Genomic DNA, 26233 nt, shown 5'->3' on the forward strand with positions numbered 1-26233 from the left:
TCCAAATATTAATATGCTAAATTGTGAATATGGATTTTAAAAGAATGGTTTAAGAGGATATCGACAGAGCTTTTTCTCAACGTTTACCATGGTCTGGCAGCGAAGCTAAAATTCACTTAATTTAATTAATTTCGGACATTATTTATACTTATATAGAATATAATTTTTTTATTGTAATTTTGTTTCTCAGATAAAGTTGTCTTTAAGCATGCTTAATGACAATATTAATAATGACATTATCAGTAATTGTTTAATTTAAATAATTATTAATTGCATATATATATATATATATGTGTATATATAATTATAATTAATTTTAATTATTGCTTATTATTATTATTATTATCATCTTGTTTTAAGCTTGTTTTACTTGGAAACAAAGATATCAATTAAGAATAATATTATAATTTTTTGCACTGTAATAACCAAAAACATTGTCTTTGCTTTATTTTTTTTAGTGGTGTATTCATAATTAAGTATTCTTACTTTATTTTAATGTTCTAGTATTTGTTTTTGCATAATGACTTTCATATTCACAGCAATTGCATATTGGGGCAAAATATCATAATCTTCAATTAGACAATATTGATATTCACAGCTAAAACCCCACATTGGTGGAATATCGTTCCCCGGAGCGGGTCGACTCTGACCCTTAACGGCTCGATAACTGACGGTGAACCCGTGATTTGATCGTGAGAGAGAGTTTCCTCTCAGGGTCTGCGTGTTCTTCATCCTCAGAATGAGACTCAAGCCTTCTCTCACCCGTATGTTTGCTGTGTCTTCTCCTGTAGTTCAGTATCAGATGGAGATGATGAGGAGCTTGCGTCATGTGAACATCGATCATCTTCACGTGGGTTGGTACCAGTCCACCTTCTACGGGTCTTTCGTGAGCCGGGCTCTCCTGGACTCTCAGTTCAGTTACCAGCACGCCATCGAGGAGTCCGTCGTGCTCATATACGGTACGGCTCTCCTCTGTCAGTCAGCATGTGCTCACACTACACAACCGGATCGGAATTTATCAAAGTTTTTTTTTTGCAAGAGCACACATTATTACGTTGATCAAATGTGACAGTAAAGAATTTTTATTTTGTTGCAAAAAAAATTCTATTTCAAATAAATGCAGGTTTTGAACTTTCTATTTATCAAAGAATCCTGGGGAAAAATATTCCACAAAAATATGAAGCATTTATTAACATTGATAATAATCTATCTATCTATCTAACACACACACACACACACAGAGCATATTTCAGCACCCTCATCCACACACACACACACACACACACACACACACACACACACACACACACACACACACACACACACACACACACACACACACACACACACTTCTTTCCTACTGCACTGCCTTTCTCTCTCTCTCTCTCCCCTCTCTCTCTCTCTCTCTCTCTCCCTCTCCTCTCTCTCTCTCTCTCTCTCTCTCTCTCCCTCTCTCTCTCTCTCTCTCTCTCTCCCTCTCTCCTCCCTCTCCCTCTCCCTCTCTCTCTCTCCCTCTCTCTCTCCCTCTCCCTCTCCCTCTCCCTCTCCCTCTCCCTCTCCCTCTCCCTCTCTCTCTCTCTCTCTCTCTCTCTCTCTCTCTCTCCTCTCCTCTCTCTCTCTCTCTCTCTCTCTCTCTCTCTCTCCTCTCTCTCTCTCTCCTCCCTCCTCTCTCCCTCTCTCTCTCTCTCTCTCTCTCTCTCTCTCTCTCTCTCTCTCTCTCCCTCTCTCTCTCTCTCTCTCTCTCTCTCTCTCTCTCTCTCTCTCTCGGCTGTGGACCGCGTTCCTCTTGTGTAAACAGAGGCTGGTGTGTGTATCAGCCTCGTCTAGACAGGGTTTCCTCCCCGTGTTTATTTAGCCTGCTATCGCCGAGCTGATGTGTGTCTTCAGGAGTGGATTCGGACACCCGGATCCTCCGGCACAGACCACACCAATCCCAGGAACCGTCAGACCAGCTGCTTTTACAATTCAATTCATTTCCTTTAATTGTCATTGCATGCATTATACAATGAAATTAATTAGCAAACCTTACGGTGCATCCGCACATGACAACATAAAGATATCGCACATTGTTCTTACGAGGTGACCCTAACTGTAATTTACATGCATTTGGCAGACGCTTTTTATCCAAAGCGACTTACGTTGCATTATAAGGTCCACATTTTACATTCTTATCAGTTCTTGCTTTCCCTGGGAATCGAACCCATGAGCTTGACGTTGCAAGCGCCGACGCTCTACCGTTTGAGCTCCAGGAAAGCTGTGATTAGTGCACTTGAATCATGATTGATGACTATTCAAGGTGTAATCAAAAGTTCAGATCCGTTTCCCTTAAACTCACACAAACAAAACTTGTGTTCGCCCTCCTCGCTGAAACCATCTCGGATTACACTCGGATTGAAAGGAGACGTAAACACAGAACTTCAACTGTTCTCCGCAGCGCTCGTGGTCGTGGTCCACGCTGTCTGTAAGTTTCCTCAGACTTCGCCAGATGTGGATCCCGATCAGAGTGTTTGTTCAGCTCCTCCTCGTGGTTTCAGGCCGGCGCTCCTCACTAAAAATATATCAGACACCTCTCAGCTGCCAGAAACCCCACCCGGCCCCGAGAGCGAAGGCACCAACAATGAGAGCATTCAGAGAGCCCGCGTTCATGTGTTCTTCGGGCTCTCCGACACAAGTGGGTGGATTAAAAAGAAAAAAAAAGAAGCTAAATGCAAATGGACATTTAGTGGGGTTGAGACCACTAGTATTTTATCTTTCTGATTTATTACTGAAGGTTTCATCACAAATTAAGTCATTCACTGTCATTCATAATTCAATTCCATTTCTTATTCTTAAATGTGACCTTGGACCACAAAACATGGGTCAATTTTTTGAAATTGAGATTTATATATCACATGAATAAATAAGCGTTCCATTGATGTGTGGTTTGTCAGGATATGATAATATTTGTCCTAGACACAACTATTGAAAACCTGGAATCTGAGGGTGCAAAAAAATCAAAACATTGAGAAAATCTCCTTTAAAGTTGTTCATTTATGTTGGCGATTGTGCTGCACTCACTCACAGAAATACATGTTTTATATATTTACGGTAGGAAATTTACTAAATATCTTCATGGAACATGATCTTTACTTAATATCCTCATGATTTTTGGCATAAAAGAAAAATCTATAATTTTGACCCATACAATATATTGTTGGCTATTGCCACAGATATACCAGTGCGACTCGTGACTCGTGACTCGTGACTGGTGACGATATCCAGGGTCACATATTCATTTTCATTTATTATTATTATTAATTAGTGCTGGGCATCAATCAATCACGATTAATCACATCCAAAATAAAAGTTTATGTTTACATAATATATGTGTGCGACTGTGCGTGTAATTATTTTGTATATATAAATACACACGTATGCATGTATATATTTAAGAAATGTTTGCATGTGTATGTATATATATATATATATATATATATATATATATATATATACATAATTTATATTATATATAAATATATCATATTTAAATAAAACATTTTTCTTAAATATATTTACTGTAGTGTCCCGGCCAAGATAGGCAGCTGAGTTTGCATATATATTTACATCATTTATACATCAAAATTGCAACATTTGCACAAACAAAACACATATATACATGCATGTGTGCGTATTTATAAATACAAAATAACGATACACAGTACACACACACACACATATATTTTGTAAACACAAACTTTTATTTTGGATGCGATTAATCGCGATTAGTTGTCGCCTAACACTATTATTAATATTATACAATATGAAATCGAGAAAGTCTTGTGCACATAAGATCAAGCATACAGCAATAACATGCTGAAAGAGTGTGTAGTTAGTCAGACATTAGTGAAAATGCTTCTGTTTATTAATGTTTGTTTATTTATTTCATTTCATTTCAAATGATATGTACTGTAAGGAATTCTTAGAAAAAGTTTTTAGGAAATATTATGGCTGTATGCTTGATTTTATGTTAGTAATGGGTCGATGTTGAAGTAATCAAACACGTTAATTAGAGGAAGTCGTTCAAAAGTCCACTAGTGAATAATGCGTGAAAACGTTTCTGTTTCGTGCCCTTTCTAAACGAACATTTATTTAGTTAGTTAGTGGAAATAAACGAACCTGTTAATTAGAGGGAGTGTCCACATATGGCGGGAATGACATGTGATGCTAGGTCACATGATAATGACAACATGGAGAATGTATACGTTCCGGATTAAATTCATACATACATTCATATTATATACAACATACTTTATAGCAGTCGTGAAGTAATTACTTATTCGAAATAAGCACGTACTCGAGAGAATATGACACTCAGATTTACTTCAGATCCATTCTCATTATGCTCTTCTGCGCAGGTCTGATTCTCATTTCAAGTTGTGTACACTGTTATTGCAGAAATATTGCGTATGGCCCTCAGAAGTGGAGCATAAATACATCCTCAAAACCTGATATTGATTTATTCCTCACCTTTTCAACAGGTTCTTGAAGAAGACCAGCTCTGTGTGTCTGACAGATCTTGAGATCAACTTGAGCTGTCTTTAGTTCTTGTGCAGTTGTTAAGGACGTTTCAAGACCGTATGAAAAGACAGACAATCATCTTTCCACAATGTCTAAATGCATTTCATATCAGAAGGGAATCGCTCTATAAATCCTGTCTTTGTATAGCAGATAACGGGTAGAGCTGACTGCCAATCTTTTGCCCATCTTCTATATTAATAAAGCTTTTTTTGACTCAAAAATGTCAGGCTTCTGCCAGTGGATTAAGTCTCCTGGTAGATTAACATCTCCTGCATCTGTTCAAACTTTAAATCTTCAGTTTGACCTTTCATGCGGTTGTTTAACAGCCGTTATTGCTGTTAGGTTGCCAGAGATGTGTATTGTTTCTGAAGCTTCGATGTGTTCAACACTTCAGTTCGTCTGCTGTCTTCAGAAAAGTCTTTCATGTTTTGTCTCTCTTTCTCTGTAGATCCTCTGAAGACGGCCCAGGGTTCGTTGTGTCTGAAAGCGTACAGGTTGACCCCCAAACTCATGGAGATCTGTAAAGAGAAGGACTTCTCAGCAGAGGGGTAAGCATGAAGTTAATGCAGCTGGATTATATTATATTATATTATATTATATTCAAAATGTTTTATATTATATTATATTTTTAGTTTATTATATTATATTATGTTTTATTTATTATATAATATAATTGTTTTTATTTATTAATATATATTCTTCCTAAATTTATTTCTAAATGTGTTGTATAGTTTTTCTTTTAAGATATATGTATTTATTTATTGTATTAGGGTTGCCCAGTTTCAAAATGTATTATTATATTATATTATATTATATTATATTATATTATATTATATTATATTATATTATATATATTTTTTTTATTATATATTCTTCCTAAATTTAATTCTGAATGTGTTACAGTTTTTCTTTTATTTGTTATAAGATGTCATTCATATATATATATATATATATATATATATATATATATATATATATATATATATATATATATATATATATATATATAGTATTGGGCACTGCCCAATTTCAAAATGTATTATATTATGTTGTATTATATTATATATTATGTTGTATTATATTTTAATATTATATAATCTTCGTACATTTATAATATGTCATATAGCTTTTCTTTTATTTGTTAAAGCTATTATATATTGTTGCCGACAAAACCTAGAATATTTCGTATTGGGGGATTATGGATTGGCTGAGAGTCTGGATAAAGGGTCGATTGGTCAGGAACGCTTGACACACACACACACACACACACACACACACACACACACACTCGCGTTGCTTTGTTGACTTCATCCTCCTTTCAGAAAGTGCCTTTGAAATCAGTTGACTAATCAGCCTCGAGAGCTCGTCTAATGGAGCGATTAGTGATGGAGAAGAGTTGAAATCATCCACTCATTTAATTAGAGTGATCAGTTCATCACAGGAGTCCCGACCACAAGCAGACCCTAATGAGCGACAGAAAACAAGTTAGCGATGTGAGTTTTTGTCTTTATACCCAAAGAGCAACAGGATTTTGATTTGATTTGATTATTAGACAAAATAATAGTAAAAAAAAAAAAAACTAATTTACCCTAGAAAAATGCATATTAAAATATGAAGGAGCTCTTTTATTAATTATTTTGTGTACCATCTTTAATTTAAAGCGCACAACTCTGCTTTCTATAGGTAACCACTTAAGATGTCTAAAATGGAAAGCATCAACATGTGTAAAACTATTAAAACCTAAAACCAACCGTATCAATTTATTTTGAGATCTCAGACTGTAACTTAACCAGCCATAAACGACATCCAAGAAATGTATGTGACATAGCACTAAACATGATGCAAGTATTTTTTAATTTTGCCTATCCAAAAAACGAACACATCTGGCGTCCTAGCATTAAACTTCCCTAACATTTTCATAGCCTTACTTAAATCATTGTCCCATTGGACATTTTGTCCCACTTTGAAATCTCATTGGCCATAACCTGGTCCTTCTGATTCTGACTCTATTATGTCAAATCGCACAGCCATTTCACTTTCAATATGGACTGACAATAGCACTGCATGGAAACTTGACGTATTGTACGTAGTAAGTGTGTGACAGCAAACAAAAATGATGTTTATTCACTTTTAGTTTTAAGTTTCGGTTCGTTTTTTGATACTGCAAGGGGAAAAACAATCCTTTTTTAACATCAAACAGTCGTTTAATTAACAAACTATGTCTGTCTTTAAAAAAAGTCTACCAATATTGCTGCTAAACACTGCAGATTATAATATGGCCCCCAGAATATTTAGTTTGTATGCATATCTGAACATGCAATATATCAAAAGAAAGAACAGAGCCTATGCTTTTAAACAAAAACTTCATGCTTTTTTTTTCATGCATGAGTTTCATAAAAAAAAGCAACAATTTGAGCAAAAAGCTGAGAAAATTGAGTTTTTTCAAAGACTAATGTGCATAAGCAATGCTTTTATCGCTTGTTTCTGTACTCTTTAAGAAGATGCGTAATAGCGCCACCTACCGTATAACAGTGAAAACACGGAGAGCTGATTCCGTCACTGGCGGGGAAAGAGTTAATATAAAGCACGTTGCATGTTTGACAACTTTAATTCATAGACTGTAAAAAAAAGATGGACGACACCAAGATATCAAGGTCCCGCCCTCACTCTCAAACATACACACTCTCACACACACTCACACACACTCACACACACACACTCCCGCAGAAACGCAGAACAACTCATTATGTGAAATTGTGTGAAATAAACAGTTATGGACATGTGGAAATTAAAGTTCCAGTCTCCTCCCGAAAATCCCCCAAAAAGTCTGTTGGTGCCTCAGTGACTTCGTTTAGAGAACCTGTCAATCACAGCTGTCAATCATGACGTCACATTCCCGTTTTTATAGCATCAAATAACTAACTAAGACCAAACTTATTTCAACTCTTAAACTTACATCAGCGTGATAAAACCTACATAACATGACAGAAAACATCTTTGGAAAAAAGTGTAATTTGATTGTTTAGTTTCCATCGTGTTCATTAGACTTCATGGAGAGGGCGGGGTTTATGAGCTATGAGCTGTAGATGTGTGTGCAACATCAAATATATCCATATTGTCCATTCTAGAGGGGAAACTCTGAGTTACGCTCCACACGTGCAGCGGTTAAAAAACACTGTGTTCGTTTGGAACATTTGCATCCCGAACCAAAAGACCCGTCCTGAAGCTTTTTCCACCCCTGGTGTTATCAAAACCGTGATGTCTAATCTTGGCTTCCAGATTCTGATGCTTGTCCATGTCGATCTGTTGTGTGTGTGTGTCCAGGCTGAAGAAAGCTAGCGTGGGATTCGAGAAGATGTTCGAGGAGGTGCCTATTGTCATCAAGAACTCTCATCTCATCAGCGTTCTCCTGTGGGAACTGGAGGACAAATCCACTGCAGCTGATAAACACGAGCTCCTCAACCTCTCCAGCAGGTCTGAACACACACACACACACACACACACACACACACACACACACACACACACACACACACACACACACACACACACACACACACACACACACACACACACATTAATCTCAAGCCCAGTATCAGTTCCTGATGTGAATAAGCACATGTGTAAATGTGAGATCTCCCTGATGATTCTCGCTCACATCATCAGTAACTCTTCTGTGATGAGCTGATCAGAGGTCAGTGTCGTCCAGCGGATGTTCACGCCTTTCACTCCAGACCGTCCAAATAAAAGGCGTTTTACCTCTTGAACATTCAGCTGTGACAGTACACAAGCAGCTTTACTCCTGACTCTGACAGAAGCCAGACATCTCGTACCGTTATCTGACAGAGCAAATGTGGGGATGAATTTAAAGACACGATTTCCAGGGAGGATTTTACTGTGCGCTGAATTCATCTCTTTATACAGTGTGTGCAGAATTATTAGGCACGTTGATTTTCTGATCATATTTTATTTCCAGGAACATTTTGCCAATTCCAAACCATATTAATCTTAATAACTACTATTAATTTTGTATTTAATCATGTATAAGTGATATATAATTGTTCATGAAGGCTGGAAATGAAAAATGTCTTATTTTCAGGTGTGCATAATTATTAGGCAAGTTTTCTTTTACAGATAAAATAAGCCAAAAAAGAGATTTAACAAAGACTGAAAAGTCAAAAATTATTAAATCCCCATGAGAAGAATGCAATACTAATGCAATACTAGAGATTACAGTTAAGGCATGACCATTGGACAGTGAAATGCTCATTGGGTCAGCAGGGTCAGACAAAAACAGGTGGAGAAGAAAAAACACATGTTAACTGCAAAAGAATGCAGAATTATGGTGAAGAATTAAGTGTGAAATCATCAGGAACCCTTTAGTCTCCAGCGCCACCATTTTCCAGAACTGCAACCTACCTGGAGTCTCCAGAAGAGCAAGGTGTCAGGGTCTCAGAGACTTGGGTTAGGCAAAGAATCCTAAAAAATGACCCTCTCTTAATAAGAGTCACAAGCTGAAGTGTTGTTAAATACACGAAGACTGTTTTTTTTATAGGCTTTATAGACAGACAGATTGAGAGTGACTCTTGAAGGACCAGCACCACATCCTCTTCTACCACTATTTGAAGAATTCATCTTCCAGAATACGTTTTAATACGTTTTGGGAGTTAATTTTTAGTCCATCTCTGCAAAACGGACTTCAGGGTAGGAGATGGACTAAAAATAAACTCACAAAACGTATTATGTGAGACACCATATCTACATATCAAAAGTTACACAACACGCGAACGCAGAGACCTCAGTACTTGGTAAACAACACACACTGACGGTAACATTTGATGGATCGTTTTTGTGTGTGAATGTGTCATTTTGAGTAGAAAATGAACTCCAAATGTCACAAAATGGCAAGTTACTAAACCTAACAACACAAGCAATGATAAAACAGTGTAAATACAGCTGGAAAACAGTGAGAAATCAACCTCATTAATTATTCAAGGCCCAGTGCATGATGGGAACACCAGTATCAGAAAAGTTGAGTAATTTGACTTAATTTTATAACGTTGATATTTGCGCTGTCATTTCTACACGCTTGAGTTGAGTACTAATACAGAATTTACTTTCATGTAAATTACATTGTTTTTTTCTGTAGTATTTACTTCACAAAATCATTTTTATCAGTGCAGTCAGTTTGGGAATAATAGTCTTAAAATACTCTAAATTAGCTTAATTAATAAAATGACAGATATAATCCAGTCCACTTTTTGTAGGAGACACAGACGACACCATTTAACATTTAACACACTCACTCACTCACTCACTCACTCACTCACTCACTCACTCACTCACTCACTCACTCACTCACACACACACACACACACACACACACACACACACACACACAGAAAGAGACGCATGCGCATGTGCACACACACACACACTCGCACTCACACACACACACTCACTCACTCACTCACTCACTCACTCACTCACACACACACACACACACACACACACACACACACACACACACACAGAAAGAGACGCATGTGCACACACACACACTCGCACTCACACACACAAACACACACACACACACACACATACATTCTGTGTTCTGCACTGATTCTGTACGGATTGGAATGTAATTTTTAGTAATGCTTGTTTCATTCTGTTTTGCTCTTTTCTGTGTGAAATAGTAAAACACAACATTGAGAAATAGATATTATTAATATATGAGGGCTTTGAAGAGGAGCCCTTATGAATGATCGTTCTCTATAAATCATTGTGCTGGTCAATTTTCTTCCTCAATTCCCCTGTTTGTCATCAGTGATCTCGCAGATGAGACGATACATCAGACGCTATCAATATTTCACACACTTTTATTATTTCATTTCTTTTCCACTCTCATTTCTTTCTTCATTTGAATTCACTCGCCACGCGCAGCTCGTAAGATCCGTGGGGAAGTTTCCAATTATCGGTTTAATCCATTCATTATTTTCGGAGCATCTATGACTGAGATGATGGTGTTTGGGACGGAAACATTCATTTTTACCGCTGCTTTTTGAGTTGTCGAAGGTCCGAGACGGGTGTGAAGGTCTCTCTCAGATGACTAGAAAGGGAATTTTATCTTTTTAATTTGTCTCTTTTAATTCGGCCTGCCAGATTTGGGTTTTTGCAGATGAAAGGAGGAACTTTCGCCGTCCTGCTGAGGACCAGATATAATACATTCATAATTACCAGAGGCGCGTTCACACAGATGACAAATAACATCAACATGCATGCTTTTTTTAGCATTCAGGTTGTTAGATTAAAGTGTACAGTATGAATGTTACTTATAAGGGAAAGAGTGTATTTTAGATGATACAGCTTAATTTAATATAAAGAAAGATATAAAGACCTAATTATTATTATGATTTTTTTATTATTATTATTTTTTTTTATTATTATTATTATTATTATTGTATTATTTTTAATTTATTTTAATTTATTTAATTTAATTTATTTAATTTGTTTTTATTTTATTTTGTTTAGTTTTGTTTTATGTTATGTTATATGTTATGTTATGTTATATGTTATGTTATATGTTATATGTTATGGTCTGGTCTGGTCTGGTCTGGTCTGGTCTGGTCTGGTCTGGTCTGGTCTAGTCTAGTCTAGTCTAGTCTAGTCTAGTCTAGTCTAGTCTAGTCTAGTCTAGTCTAGTCTAGTCTAGTCTAGTCTAGTCTAGTCTAGTCTAGTCTAGTCTAGTCTAGTCTAGTCTAGTCTAGTCTAGTCTTTATTGTTCTTATCTGCTGTCACAGTCAACAACCCTCATGCCTTTATATGTTTATATCCTCAGATCTTTTTTCTTTCCGTTTAATCAGTAAACCAGAAGAATTTCTTACGATTCTTTCTTCAGTTTTTTTTTTCTTCTTTTCTTTTAATCTCTCGTCTGTCTGTCGCATGGTGTCTCTCTCTCTTTCTCTGGACATGATTTGCTCTCTTTAAACACCAGAATACCAGAAACTCTCTCAGACAAGGCGGATTTATCTGTGGCTTTTCTGTTTCGTTATTTTTCCTGATTTCTTTTTCGGTCTTTCTCTCCCTCCCTCCGGGTCGGGTTCTCCACATCTGTTTAAGTTATCTCTCTTCTCAGTCTGGCGTTTCCATAGAAACCAAAGCAAACACTGAACCACTGCAGTCTCACTAACACAATACCTCTCTTTCTTCTCTCTCTCTCTCTCTCTCTCTCTCTCTCTCTCTCTCTCTCTCTCTCTCTCTCTCTCTCTCTCCCCCCCCTCCCCCCTTTCTCTCTATCTCTCCCCCCCACCCCCCCACCCCCCTCTCTTCTGGGGGGTGAAATCAAAGTGCACTTTTTTTTTTCTTTTTAGCTGAATAAAAAAAGAATTATGAGTTTTACAGTGTTTTGGCGCAGATTTGAGGAGGGTGTGTGAGAATCTGTAAGTCTGAGCTCAACACTTTTATTATTTTCTCCTCTACCTTCTTCTCGTGTTCTTGGCACCCCGGCAGTGTGTGTGTTTGTGTGTGTAACGGGGGAATGTCTTTAGTTACCACAGTGATTTAGACTGTTATATATCTTTGCTGCTACACAAAGCTGAAAATAAAATCATCCCCCTTGGGTCGTGTCGAATCCATCACGGCTGTCAATGCAGTGGTGTTAGACTTCATCTGTGCTGAATGTGGCTCCCAGAACCACTAAACTCCATGATCCGCTATCCCAGAGTGCTTTGCTGGACTTCATTTACTCTCCTCAATGATCTGAATCTGTTTGGCCTTAAGCCTCGCTTTAATTGTCCAGGAATGAGAGCGAGCTTCCTCCGCATAAATCCGAGCAGTCGTCGCTCTGGTTGACTCCAGTAACGCTCTCGCTCTTGTTTCTGTGAGTGTTCATCCTAACCAGACGTGAAGCCAGAAAGCCGGGAGCGATACAAGCCTTCTCTTTCTTTTATGCTTGTGTCGTTGTGCTAACCAGCTTATTTTGTTAGTCACTTGGTCTCTATTTACCCATGTGACTTGTTTTCTCCTGTGACACACAACGAGATATTCCGAGTAATATGTTAGTTGCATTTTTCCATGCATGCAAATACAGTGAAAGGGGAAAGTAGCTTCACGAGTCACAAACGACACATTTCATTGATCAAAAAACTTGATTTTGCGGTCAAATGTTAATAATGTAATGACACATTCAAGTGTCTGATCATCAGATATATAAAGTTACAATATCAACTTTGACATCACAGTGCTTAAAAATACAAGGTTTTTTCCCCATTTACAGAAAATAGTGGTTTTGGAGATATGAGGTTTCCACCCGATTTTTTTATTTTATTTTATTGTGTTTTTTGTTTTGTTTCTTTTTATTTCTTTTTATTGTATTATATATATATATATATATATATATATTTTTTTTTTTATATTTTTTTTAATTATTTTTATTTTATTTAGTTTTAATTAAATTAAATATATTTTTTCAATTTTTTTCTTATTTTAATTTAACTTAGTTTTAATTTATTTTAATTTAATGTATTTTTTTATTTTAATGTATTTTTAAATTTTATTTTATTTAAATGTAACTTTGTTTGAATGTATTTTAATTTAATGTATTTTTACATTTTATTTTATTTTTATTTAAATTTTTATTTTTATTTTTATTTTATTTAGTTTTAATTAAATTAAATATTTTTTTTCCATTTTTTATTTAAATTTAACTTAATTTTTATTTATTTTCATGTAATTTAAAAAAAAAAAAAAAAAATTGTTTTAATGTATTTTAATTTAAAAATTTATTTTATTTTTATTTAATTAATTTTTATTTAGTTTAGTTTTTATTTAGTTTAATAATAATAATAATAATACATTTATTTTTTATAGCGCTTTTCTAGACACTCAAAGACGCTTTACAGTTATTGGTTTACATCGATAAAACAGACAAACAGGGTATATTATAGACAGGGTTACATAATTTTCATTTAATTTAGCTTGAACTTATTTTGATTTACTGAATTGCTCGTCTTGTCTTGTCAGGATAAACGGTCTTGGTGCGGACAGACAATAACTCTTCACGTCATCGTCACATCTGGACAAAGTGTGCAACTCCGTCTCTCTGAAATCTGTTGCTCTGTTGTAATGGTTCTGTAATGGTGGATCATCGGTCGCTCTGGTGTTCAGTGACACGTTGCTGTCACATGTTCAGACTGACTTCTGCTCGCTCAGTGTGTGTTTTGGCCAGTGTGTGTTGTGTTATGCTGTCGCGATGACTCCAGACGACCCAAACCTTCCGTCAATAGTGTGCAGAAATAGGACGGTGTGATTTTAATGAGTCACATTTCACATTTGCGGTCCACATTTACAGGCTCGTGACGTTCCTCACTCACAGCCTCCGCTTTCCGTCATGATCAAACAGAAGATAAACAAACTCCAACTGTTTTTGAGGGATGCTAATATTCACTGAATCATTTGAGACCGGCGGTTTATTCATGAAGCCCATTTTAGATCAGCAGAGTTTTGTTTTGCTTTGTTTGTGTTTGTTTCAGACCGAGCGAGAAACAGAAATGGTGAAATGTTATTAAATATGCTAATGAAAGTCAGGAGATGCAGATAGTGAGTGTGTGTGTGTGTGTGTGTGTGTGTGTGTGTGTTTTACTGAGTTTGTGGGTAAATTAGGGACAACATTAAAATAAATCTGACAAATTTCATGTCGCAGACATCCCTTGAAGGTAAAGAAATGATTCATATAGAATTTGTATTATGATTATTAAATTACTGAACGTTATGGTCCATGGTTAGTTTGTTACACATAGGGTTATTATAGTCAACTAAAACTATTAAAACAATTTGTTTATTTGGAATAAAGCTGAAATGAAATAAAATATAAATATTAGTTGAATCTAAAATGACAAATTTTGCCCTGGCAATAAACTGAAATAAGTTTTAAGTTGAAGCACTAAAATTATTACCAGGAAATAAATAACTAAAACTGAAATATATATAGATTTATAATCTAAATGGCAATATTTAAAAAACAAACAAAAAACTAAAGCACGAAACTGAATTACAAAAAATTAAACAAAAATTAACGTGAAAACTAAAAATTTAAAATGTGAATTTTTATATAAATAATCACAATAAGTCACAAAACAACTGCAGTTTATGGTATGTTCTTACAGTAGATAGCAAGGTGAACTTAACTGCTATTGTTTATTATTAATATAATAATTACAATTGTTATTATTGCTGTGATAAAAATTATAAGTAGTAATTATTGTTAAAACACAACTATAATTATTGTTATTATAATTATTGCTGTAATAAATAAAAATGCAATCATTGTTAATGTTGTATATATTTATTAATTCATTGCATATTTACATTTTTTCCTACAAAAAATGTATGAGATCAAGCAATAGTTGGTGAAATAAAAATATTTTTAAAATACAATATGACCTGAAAGAAGAAATGATGCATGTGTGCAAGTGAACCTATATTTTTGTTGCGCCTTTGGTTATGAATGCATACAGTAGGAGTGTGTTGTATGTGGGTATATACAGTGTGTGTGTGTGTGTGTGTGTGTGTGTGTGTGTGTGGCCCTGGAAGCAGTTTTTAATGTTTCTGAAGAGTGTTTCTGTGGAGGAACGCCAGCTCTGATGAATGAGGGCAAGAATCCCTGTATGACCTCCATCTTTTACCATGCACCTCATTATTCAGAGTCCGATGAGCTCTGTGGATCTTCTCTACACACACACACTCACACACACACAGAGAGAGACGCACACACACACACTCTCGCACTCACACACACACTCACTCTCACTCTCACTCACACAAACACACACACACACAAAGAGAGAGACATGCACGCACACACACACACAGACAGACACACACACAGAAAGAGATGCACGCACGCACTCACACACACACACACACACACACACACACACACACACACTCTCACTCACACAAACACACATACACACACACACACAAAGAGAGAGACATGCACGCACACACACACAGAGAGAGAGGCACTCACACTCACTCACACACATACACACACACACAATCTCTTTCACACAAACACACACACACTCACTCATTCTCTCACACACTCATTCACTCACTCACTCACTCACACACACACACACACACACACACACTCACTCACTCACACTCACTCACTCACTCACTCACTCTCTCACACACACACACACACACACACACACACACACACACACACACACACACACACACACACTCACTTACTCACACTCACTTACACACACACACACACACATTCTCACTGACTCACACACACACTCTCACTCACTCACTCTCTCACATACACACACACACACACACACACACACACACTCACTCGCACACACACACACTCACTTACTCACACTCACTCAAACACACACACTCACTCACACACACACACACACACACTTCTCTTTTCTTTCTCTCATTCTCCACAAGCTTGCTTTGTTGCCAGACTCGCAGAGCCAGCAGACTCCAGAGCTCGTCCTGTAGGAGCAGTTAAAGGGAAACAATCTCTGTATGTGATTTTTATTTATTTCTTTACTGTTCAAAGTCCAGTTATGATGTGGTTTACAGCACGTTCTTCTCTCTGAATATACAGTGAGCAGATTCCCTGAAGGTATGAAGCCGTCTTTTACGGTCATCATCATCTCTGATGTGAATTACTGTTCCTCAAACTCTGGGTCTTGTTCTGTTCTCAGTTTGCTGAGGAGAAGAGTCCAGCTTTTGTACAACATTTTATTTTAACATTCAGACAGTTTGCTTTCTGTCCCGTTACCTGTTCACTGACTCATTTTGGCATTTATTTGTTGAATAGATCTGTGTTTACTAAAGCAATAAGCCACAAAGAGCATATTAATATATAGGTCAATACCAGTGGTGGTCGGTAACAAGTATTTGTAAATTTTTTAAGAGTGAAAAACTTATACTTTTACTCCACTACATTTCATGTCGTTCCACATTGTTTTGAGCTGAAGAAAGTCGAGTCATCAACTCACTGATTCAAATGATCCGATTCTTCAGTCAGTGATTCACTGAGTTCACAAGTTTGATTCAAATGATCCGATTCTTCAGTCAGTGATTCACTGAGTTCACAAGTCTGATTCAAATGATCCGATTCTTCAGTCAATGATTCACTGAATTCACAAGTCTGAGTCAAATTATCTGATTCTTCAGTCAATGATTCACTGAGTTCACAAGTCTGATTCAAATGATCTGATTCTTCAGTCAATGATTCACTGAATTCACAAGTCTGAGTCAAATGATCCGATTCTTCAGTCAATGATTCACTGAGTTCACAAGTCTGATTCAAATGATCTGATTCTTCAGTCAATGATTCACTGAGTTCACAAGTCTGATTCAAATGATCTGATTCTTCAGTCAATGATTCACTGAGTTCACAAGTCTGATTCAAATGAGCCAAAACGGTCAGATATTTAATACGTTCTCATTTGCCCTCTTTTTACATTTACATTTTTTTTATTTTTGCTGTTATCTAATGCTCTCTAAAGTTAATCGGTAACTTTAATAATATAACTTTATAACTATAGATATATTACAATTTAAAACAATGATCAAAGCTGAATGTTCAGCATCATTACTCCAGTCTTCAGTGTCACATGATCCTTCAGAAATCATTCTAATATGATGATTTGATGCTCAAGAAACATTTATGATTATTATCAATGTTGAAAACAGACATTATAAATGTCTTTTCTGCCACTTTTTGCAAACCAGCTAGCGAGTCCCTAAAGACTAATCTGGTTTTCTCCATGGAGAGATTTCACATGGACTTGTTCACATCAGTCATGTGTGTATGTACATGTTCATGCATGATGAAGAGCCGCTCCTGGTTTGTCTGTACCCGCGGGATGTCACTTCCACGCATCCGGAGCGTTTTTCCACATGATTAATGGAACATGCTGGAGAGGCTAATTCGTTGTTAATTGGGTTTACCGAATCAGATAAACCACTTTGGAAGGACCACTTTTGTTGGTCCTATGGGCTGCTGTCCTGCTATAAAATATGAATCTCATTCTACAGATACAGTGGGATCCGTTTTGCATATCACTTGATACATGCAAATGTTTTTTATGTATGCGGAAGTGGATGAATTATTAATGATGAATCCATGCTATCAGCTTTATTTTAATTCTGTGTTACTCTGTTGATGGTTAAGATGTGCTTTGATCATGTGACGCTCCCGTAAGATTTAGATCTTTATGGTGTTGCCGAGATACTGGAAGAGTTTTACATTTCTGATCATTTATTCGTGAATTCGAGCATATTGAGTTTTCATTAACAAATGTGCTTTGAGCGGATAAACAATATTAAATGAGCTTTGAATAAGCAATATTATTACCATAGAAATGCTGAAATTATTCATTTTCCCAATCAGTATTTTTGTATTGTTTTCAGGTGAAATGTTATTCAAAACAAAATAATTTTTTTAGCAACATTGTATAAGATCTGACTTTTATCTGCCTCATTTTTCCAAACAAAATTTTGTGAGTTTTGTGCTTAAAACAAGGGGGGAAATAGAAATAAATTCATCATGTTTTAAGGATATTTAGATACACTACCGTAAGATTGGAATCACACTAATAAATTACATATGTATATTTAAAAAAAAATGACAGGGTTTTTCTACAGGGTTCTTTATATATATAAATATTGTATGTTTATACAGTATATATATATATATATATATATATTAATAGAAAATTAAGAAAATTAAATATATATTAAAATACAAAGGAGTTATTTTTGATGAAGTGTATTAATAAAATAAATGCAACCATAAAAATTTAATTCTAAAACATAAACATTTTAGAATTCAAAAAAAAAAAAAAACATCTAATTCTAAAACAAAAAAATGTCATTGTGGCTTTGATTTTTTTCCTGTTTATTTATTTATTTATTTATTTATTGGTAATGTCATTAAGCACTTTGCGTTGCATTCCATGTATGAAAAGTGCTATATAAATAAATGTTTATTATTATTATTATTACACATCAAACTTTTAGGGTGTTTGCTAAAACAAATCAGGCAATAATATAAAGGTCATTTAATGGATGACCTGTGAACGTAAGTTTCTCCATAGCGTGTTACCCATAAAACAATCTGTGTGTGTTCACTAAATAACATGCACTCCATTCTTCACCTGGTTGTTCCTCTGCAGTTCTCATCTGGAGAAGAGCCTGCAGATGCTGATGGACCGCGTGGACGACATGAGTCAGGACATCATCAAGTACAACAACCACTGCAGGAGTCTGAGCAAACAGCAGCAGCAGAAACACCAGGTGACTTCCCATGATGCCTCAAATCAGACAAGTGTGCTAGTGCTTCCGAGCGGTGTGATTTTACGTTTTATCTTGGTTTTATTCATCTTTTGAATTAGTTTTACTTAATATTGCTTTTAGATTTAGGTATTTATTTCTGTTTTAGTTCGTTTTTATTTATTTCCGATTAATCATTTTAGTGATTCAACTTAAAACTTTTCTAATTTCTAATGAAAATAAGTCATAATTTACTCACCCTGGTGTTGTTCTAATGCCCTTCTTTCTTTTTCATTGTTACAGTGTAATTAGAGTAATATTAAGCAACTACATGTACTTACTATAGGGTTAGGGTAGGATTAGGATTTGGTTGAGGGTTAGTTGCATGTAATTATGCATCATTTACTGTTATTACTATGGTAAGTACATGTAACATATGTAACAAGGACACTGTAAAATAAAGTGTTACCAAATGTCCTGCTTAAAAAAGACACACAAGTTTCAGAAAATGATCTCATGCGACACGAGTCATATATTCCAAGTGTTCTGGGTGGATACGATAGGGTTTGCTGAAAAACAAACTGGAATTAAATGTATTATTTAATGAAAATCCTCACATTCATGAGACTCTTTGTGTCGCAGTTCACTCCAGAAAAACACACAAGCTGCGAGAAATCAAGATCGATAAAAACGTGACATGAAACACAACGCCTAGAACGTGTCCGCGCTCTTTCTTCACTGAGTTGAATATCTCTGGACTGGAACTCTGGTTGTCAGAATCACAGATTATTGAACTCGATAACTTCTTGATTCGACGAACACAACAGAGATGTTCACCTCAGAGAAGAAGGTTCATGGATTGTATTTTGTTTCTGGTCGAGTCGGAGTGAACTGCGACACTGAGTCTCATGAACGCGCGGTCGAGCACAGAAGACCTCGGACAAGCTCAGGATTTATGTTAAATAACACATTCATTCCGGTTAATTTTTTTATTTTTTTTTACCAAACCCTATTGTATACACCCAGAACACTTGAAATATGCAACTCGTGTCACATGGGATCATTCTGTAATACTTTTGCTTTTAAAGCTTGATGTTGATCGCTATTCACTGCCATTATATCAATATTGTTGTAAAAATTCTCCTTTTGTGGTCCAAAAAATGGCGTTCGGCATTAGAACAACACCAGGGTGAGTAAATGAGGACTTAAATAGTTTTATTTTTAATAACCAATAATATCCATGCTTTTAAGTAATGGGATTTTCACCTAGAAACAGGCTAAAGAAAGGGGAACGGAGACATGTGACGCTGACACACACACACTTTTAAATGCTTTGATGTTCTGGTTGGATGAGAGCTATCATAAGCATGTAAACGCTAGTTACTTTAATGGTAGCCTTGCTAGCGTGACGTCTGCTGCTGGGAAAACAGGTTGTCACCACAAAGATCACAATAAGGGGCTTACGCTGAACGAGCGGCTGATGAGGCTTGATGTTTCACTCTTGATGTTAGACTCTGAAAGATATAATTATATCACAGTCGTAATTGATGAAACTGTGCAACTTGAAACCCAGGAATTATCTCTGAGGCTATAATCAAAGCTTTGTTACGAAAACACAGGGTTGCACTTTGGAGGCTCGTTGGCAGTTTTAGCAATTAAAGATTTTACTCTTAAATCAGTGTTTATTTGTTAATGCACAGTATAGACAATGTAATGGGAGTTTCTAACTGTCAAGAAATATCTGGATCATATTTCACCCCAAAAGACAAGAATAGGAAATTATATATATATATATATATATATATATATATATATATATATATATACACACACACACCAAAATAAATTATATATATATATAATATTATTATTATTATTATTATTATTATTATTATATATTATTATTATTATTATTTTTATTGTGATATTAAACGCATTTCCCCTCCATTCACCCCAATGAATGAATACAAATGAATAAATAAATACAAAATAAATTCATTTTATACAAATTTAATAAATATTTAAAATCTTTAAAAAAAATCATTTTTAATCTGCTCATTTGGTGCTGCAGTAACTTTTCTTCTTCTTAATATTATCTCTGTTGACAACAGTTGTGCTGCCTTATATTCATGTGAAAACTGATTTTTTTTCAGTGCTCTTTGAATGCAAAGTTCAAAAGAACAGCATTTATTTGAAATATAAACTTTTATAACATCATAAATGTCTTACTGTCATCAATTTAACGCATCCTTGCTGAATAAAAGTCATTTATTTAAATAAAAAATGAAAAATCTGTCTGACCCCAAACTTGTATTTAAGTTGTAACTTTGTAAAGTACATAAATTAAGCTGATTTGAATTAACAAAATAAACAATTGAATCTTTGAATGGTCCTAAAAATAGTTTCCATATTCTCTACACAAAGTAATATGATTTCTAATATATTTAAAGTAGGGATGCACGATATATCGGTATCGGCCTATATATGTTCATTTTTAATGTTATCGTTATCGGCCCGATAAGAAAATTTGGTCGATATATTAAAGCTGATAAATAATGTAGTATTTCCTTCAGCTGAGACACTTCAGATGCGCACTGTTCAACATGATTGAAATATGACTGGAAAAAAGGAAAATACAGTAAAGTGCAACATGCAAGTCTGTCATATAAACTTCATAAAGTGATAATGAGAACATTATAATAGTGTGTTTGGGACGTGGCTTTTAATGGTGAGACTTTTGTTTTTGTCTCTCAAAAATTATACAAAAATTTGGATTTGGATTTATCGGCCAATATATCGGTTAACGGCTTTTTTTTAAAATTATCGGTTATCGGTATCGGCTAAAATTTTAATATCGGTGCATCCCTAATTTAAATATAATCTTTAGACTTGTAGTGTGAAGTATGAGGTTCACAGTTTTTGTTCATTTTCCAAAACAAGGGCTGCAAATTGTCCTGTTTAAGCGAGAGTGTCTGGGTTTTGAGCATCGTTCAGAAGCGGCCCGACTGACTCTATAAAGAAGAGATTTATTGAGTGGCGGTGCATCAAGGTCTGTACGGGACGAGAGAGACGAGACGGTAATGGCCTTGCTCTGATGCCCTGAACTTCATGATTGATTGAAGCACACGCGACCTCTCAAACTCCTCTGATACCGCAGTGACACAGCGATTCTCTCTTTATTTACTCATTTCTTTAATCGGATCTAATTCCCACTACTCAGCTGCTTTTCAATCTGTCATGGCCGTCTTTAAAGGGGTCATCGGATGCAAAATTCACTTTTACGTGGTGTTTGCATATAATGTGTCTTTGCAGTGTGTGGACACAACCACAACACAATGAAAAAAATCCATTCACTCTTTTTTTTTAATCCTCAAAAAGTCTAAACACTCTCAATAATCAAACCGTTTGGATTTTCTGAACACTATGATGTCATATTGCTCATGCTCCGCCCACGACCACTGACAGACTGTCCCGTATTAGCATATTCCCTGTATTAGCATATTCCCCTTGATTAGCATATTCCCCGTATTAGCATATTCCCGCCCTCAGCCATTTGTATACTGTCTGCAAAGGCATCACTTTAGTGTCTTGTGTCGACACCCCCCATGGAAGAGATCCCTCATTATCATTTAAAGAGACATGGACCTCATTATCATTTAAAGAGACATGCACATCATTATCATTTAAAGAGACATGCACCGAAACGGGTCGCTGTGAACAGAGCTGTTTTTGAGGAGGTAAAAAGCGTGTTGTTTTACACAACCATTGAGGAATTTTAACCAAAGTATCTTACAAACTTTACATGAAGACCCTAAAGAATCACACCAACTTGTGGAAAATGGGCATCCGATGACCCCTTTAAAGGTTCCCCCTCAGGTTAAAGTTGAGAATAACGGTTTGCTCTTCTTCATCCCTCAGTACGTTCAGAGACGCCAGCAGGAGAACACACAGAGACAGAGTCGAGGAGAACCTTCTCTTCCAGAGGAAGATCTGAGCAAGATGTTCAAGCCTCCTCAGCCTCCTCCACGCATGGACACGCTGCTCATCGCCAGTATGTGATCCTTCCTGAAACTCATACTTATATTTATATATATATCTAATAAAAAATAACGTATATATGTGACCCTGGATCACGTCACCAGTCACGAGTCGCACTGGTTTATTTGTGGCAATATCCAACAATACATTGTATGGGTCAAAATTATTGATTTTTCTTTGATGCCAAAAATCATGAGGATATTAAGTAAAGATGATGTTCCATGAAGATATTTTGTAAATTTCCTACCGTAAATATATAAAACATGTATTTCTGTGAGTGAATGCAGCACAATCGCCAACATAAATGAACAACTTTAAAGGAGATTTTCTCAATGTTTCGATTTTTTTGCACCCTCAGATTCCAGATTTTCAATAGTTGTATCTCAGCCAAATATTGTCATATCCTAACAAACCACACATCAATGGAAAGATTATTTATTCAGCTTTCATACCATGTCTACATCTCAATTTAAAAAAATGACACATCATGGCCATATTCCAAAATGAGTGCATCTTGACCTCAGATCGTGACCAAATATTGATGCACCTCTTGATGGAAATAGATGTTGTGATGTTATTTCAGTGTGATACTTTTTACCGCCATTATACAAATGATGAGCTCTGATACAGTAGGCATGTTACTGGCCTCTGTTACTTTTAATATACTTGCATCAAATGCAAAACACATTTGCATTGGAAGGTTATTCAGCGCTGTGATGAACATCTCAATGCTGCTGTAACTTGAGAATAACGTCTCTGAGTTCATTCATAATGTTCAACACAAGAGTTCATCTGAGAACATCCGAGAACATGCGCACTTTGGACAGGGCGGTAATAATTAAGGTGATTAATCGCCTGTTTATCGTGATTAAAATCGGCGTACGTTTACTGCAATTAAGGCTACTACGATCATGAGTGTAGTTTGATAGAAGTATTGCGCTAACATGAGAGAGTTTAATCGCAATATTGCCAAAATCCCATTATAATCGCATTATGAGAATACACACTCATTGATTTACATTACAAGCACTCAGAATTTACTTTTACTTTTTTGGGCTCTATAAATATCAGCATTTGCATTAAATTGCATCTTTTTGCTCAGTTTGACTTCTGGGTAAAATAGAGGCGTTTTATTTCTCCTTGAGTTTGAGCTCCATATTCTCAATGTATCATATGAGCTATAAAAGCCTGATATATTATATTAAATATGATACTTGACAAAAAACACTTTTTGCCTAAAGGTTCAATAAACTGTACCTTAAATTTTTTTTTTTTTTTATATATATATATATATATTCCTTACTATTTTTTGCTATGTCAGGCTTCACAGGGTTAAGTTGAAGGATATAATGTTCATAAAGTGGATGATTTGCCAAATTATGCGAGACGTCCCAACACAGCGTTAACTTCTCCTCCACATTTCAACTCATTTGGATCTGAAAAGATTTGGACTCGTCCCTTTTCTCTCTCCTGTGGAGTTGAGATGGAAGGAGGTGTGATTTATGAGGAACATTACAGAGGCCTTGCCAGAGATTGATTTAAAGCAATTGTTTGTAAGTTGTAATGGAGGGAGTATATTATAGATCAGAGAGTGATGTGTGTGTTGGACTTTATGTAGATGTTATGTAACTCTAGAGCTCTGCTGTTTCCCATTCTCAATGTTCAGCCTTTGTTTTTTGGGATGTTTTATGCAACATGAGTTAATAACACAACTTTTGATGCAGCTAGTGAGACGCTTGATCTGATTGTGATTATTTGAGGTAACGGCACCAATCACAAATACCAGTGCAAATAAGAGCATTTTAAAAGTGATGCATGTCATTTTATTTTAATTTATTTATTATTGTCTGTATTATTACCTGTATTATAATGTGTAAATCATAATATGGATAGTATTAAATAATTAAATATTAATATTATTAAATACAATATTGTATATACAATATTGTAATATTGAATATATATAATACTGAATATAATGTAATGTATTTAAATAAAAAAATATTAGTTTAATTCACTGATTGTATAGTATATACAGATGTATTATCTGTGTAATAATATGTACAGTGATAATGGTGTTAAATATCATTTGAAATATATATTTAAATTAAATATAACAATAATAATAATATAACAACAAATTTATAGGTAACAAAAATAATATACCAATATATTGATATATATGTGAAATTGAATGAATTAATACTTGAAAAAGTATATTTAACTTTATTTTAATTTATTATCATTGTATTGTATGGGTAACACTTTACAATAAGGTTCATTAGTTAATGTATTAACTAACATGAACTAACAATGAGCAATAAATTTGTTACAGTATCTATTAATCTTTGTTAATGTTAGTTAATAAAAGTCCAGCTGTTCATTGTTAGTTCATGTTAGTTCACAGCGCATTAACTAATGTTAACAAATACAATATTTGATTTTAATAATGTACTGTATTAGTAAATGTTGAAATACCATTAACTCCTTATTGAAACCTTATTGTAAAGTGTTACTGAAAATAATAAGACTTGTAAACATTTATCATGAAGATCAGAAGAGATGATGACATCACGTAAGAGTATTTGTTTGCGTGAGCCGTGAATGAAATGAGGAGAGCGTCTCGTCTTTAAACTCCTCAGCCAATCACAGTCGAGTTCAGTCGCATATCATTAACGGAGTCTCTTCACAACAGCCCAGTCTGCCTCACTTTCTCTTTCTTCTTCAACTCCCTCAAGATTTATTCCTCTTTTCTTCTCACTCAGGTCAGATCAACACGTACTGCCAGACCATTAAAGAGTTCACGTCTCAGAACCTGGGGAAGCTGTTCATGGCTGAAGCTCTTCAAGGGCCGAGCTCTTAGACTCGCCCCTTCCCTTTACAGTACTTTTCCTCATTTTAATACATTCAGTTGGTTTGACGTTTTTATTTTCCACATTACCAGACCAAAACCCAAGTATGAGCTTAATAGGTCAGGTTATTTTATTTAAGCATGTACAGTAAAAGAGCATGATATGTGTCTCAGCACGGACCAAACTGTGAACCGATGTATCTGTCAATAATGTGTGAAAAGAAATTTGGTAATAAATTGGATGGTGTCCAGTTTGTGTCTTGAAGTTCTCATTATGTGGCTCTCGATCTAGTGTTGAATTGATCTATGTTACAAAATATCTATAAAGAGATGCTTGTATGAATAAATATCTTATAAATACATTTTCTTATCTTTATTTTTTTATATTATATAAAAAAAGTTATGAAAAAACAGTTTATATGTACACACACATCCATACATGCAATAAATATTTGTAATATAATATAAATA

At 35.3% G+C, this 26233-nt stretch overlaps 1 protein-coding gene across 3 annotated transcripts in view; it reads left to right on the forward strand.

Moving 5' to 3' along the window:
* The window catches only part of eif3hb (eukaryotic translation initiation factor 3, subunit H, b), a 76930-nt gene extending 50917 nt beyond the window's left edge, over positions 1-26013 (forward strand). For all 3 annotated transcript variants that reach the window (XM_084423402.1, XM_084423401.1, XM_084423403.1), the window contains 6 exons: positions 792-959; positions 5006-5105; positions 7882-8031; positions 18777-18897; positions 22792-22924; positions 25677-26013. In XM_084423402.1, the coding sequence (XP_084279528.1) occupies positions 792-959; positions 5006-5105; positions 7882-8031; positions 18777-18897; positions 22792-22924; positions 25677-25774 (770 nt within the window). In that variant the 3' untranslated portion in view covers positions 25775-26013. The remainder of the gene's footprint in view (positions 1-791; positions 960-5005; positions 5106-7881; positions 8032-18776; positions 18898-22791; positions 22925-25676) is intronic.
* The last annotated feature ends 220 nt before the right edge of the window (positions 26014-26233 follow it).

This window comes from Rutilus rutilus, assembly GCF_951802725.1.
Source record: "Rutilus rutilus genome assembly, chromosome: 11".
NCBI classification, from domain to species: domain Eukaryota; kingdom Metazoa; phylum Chordata; class Actinopteri; order Cypriniformes; family Leuciscidae; genus Rutilus; species Rutilus rutilus.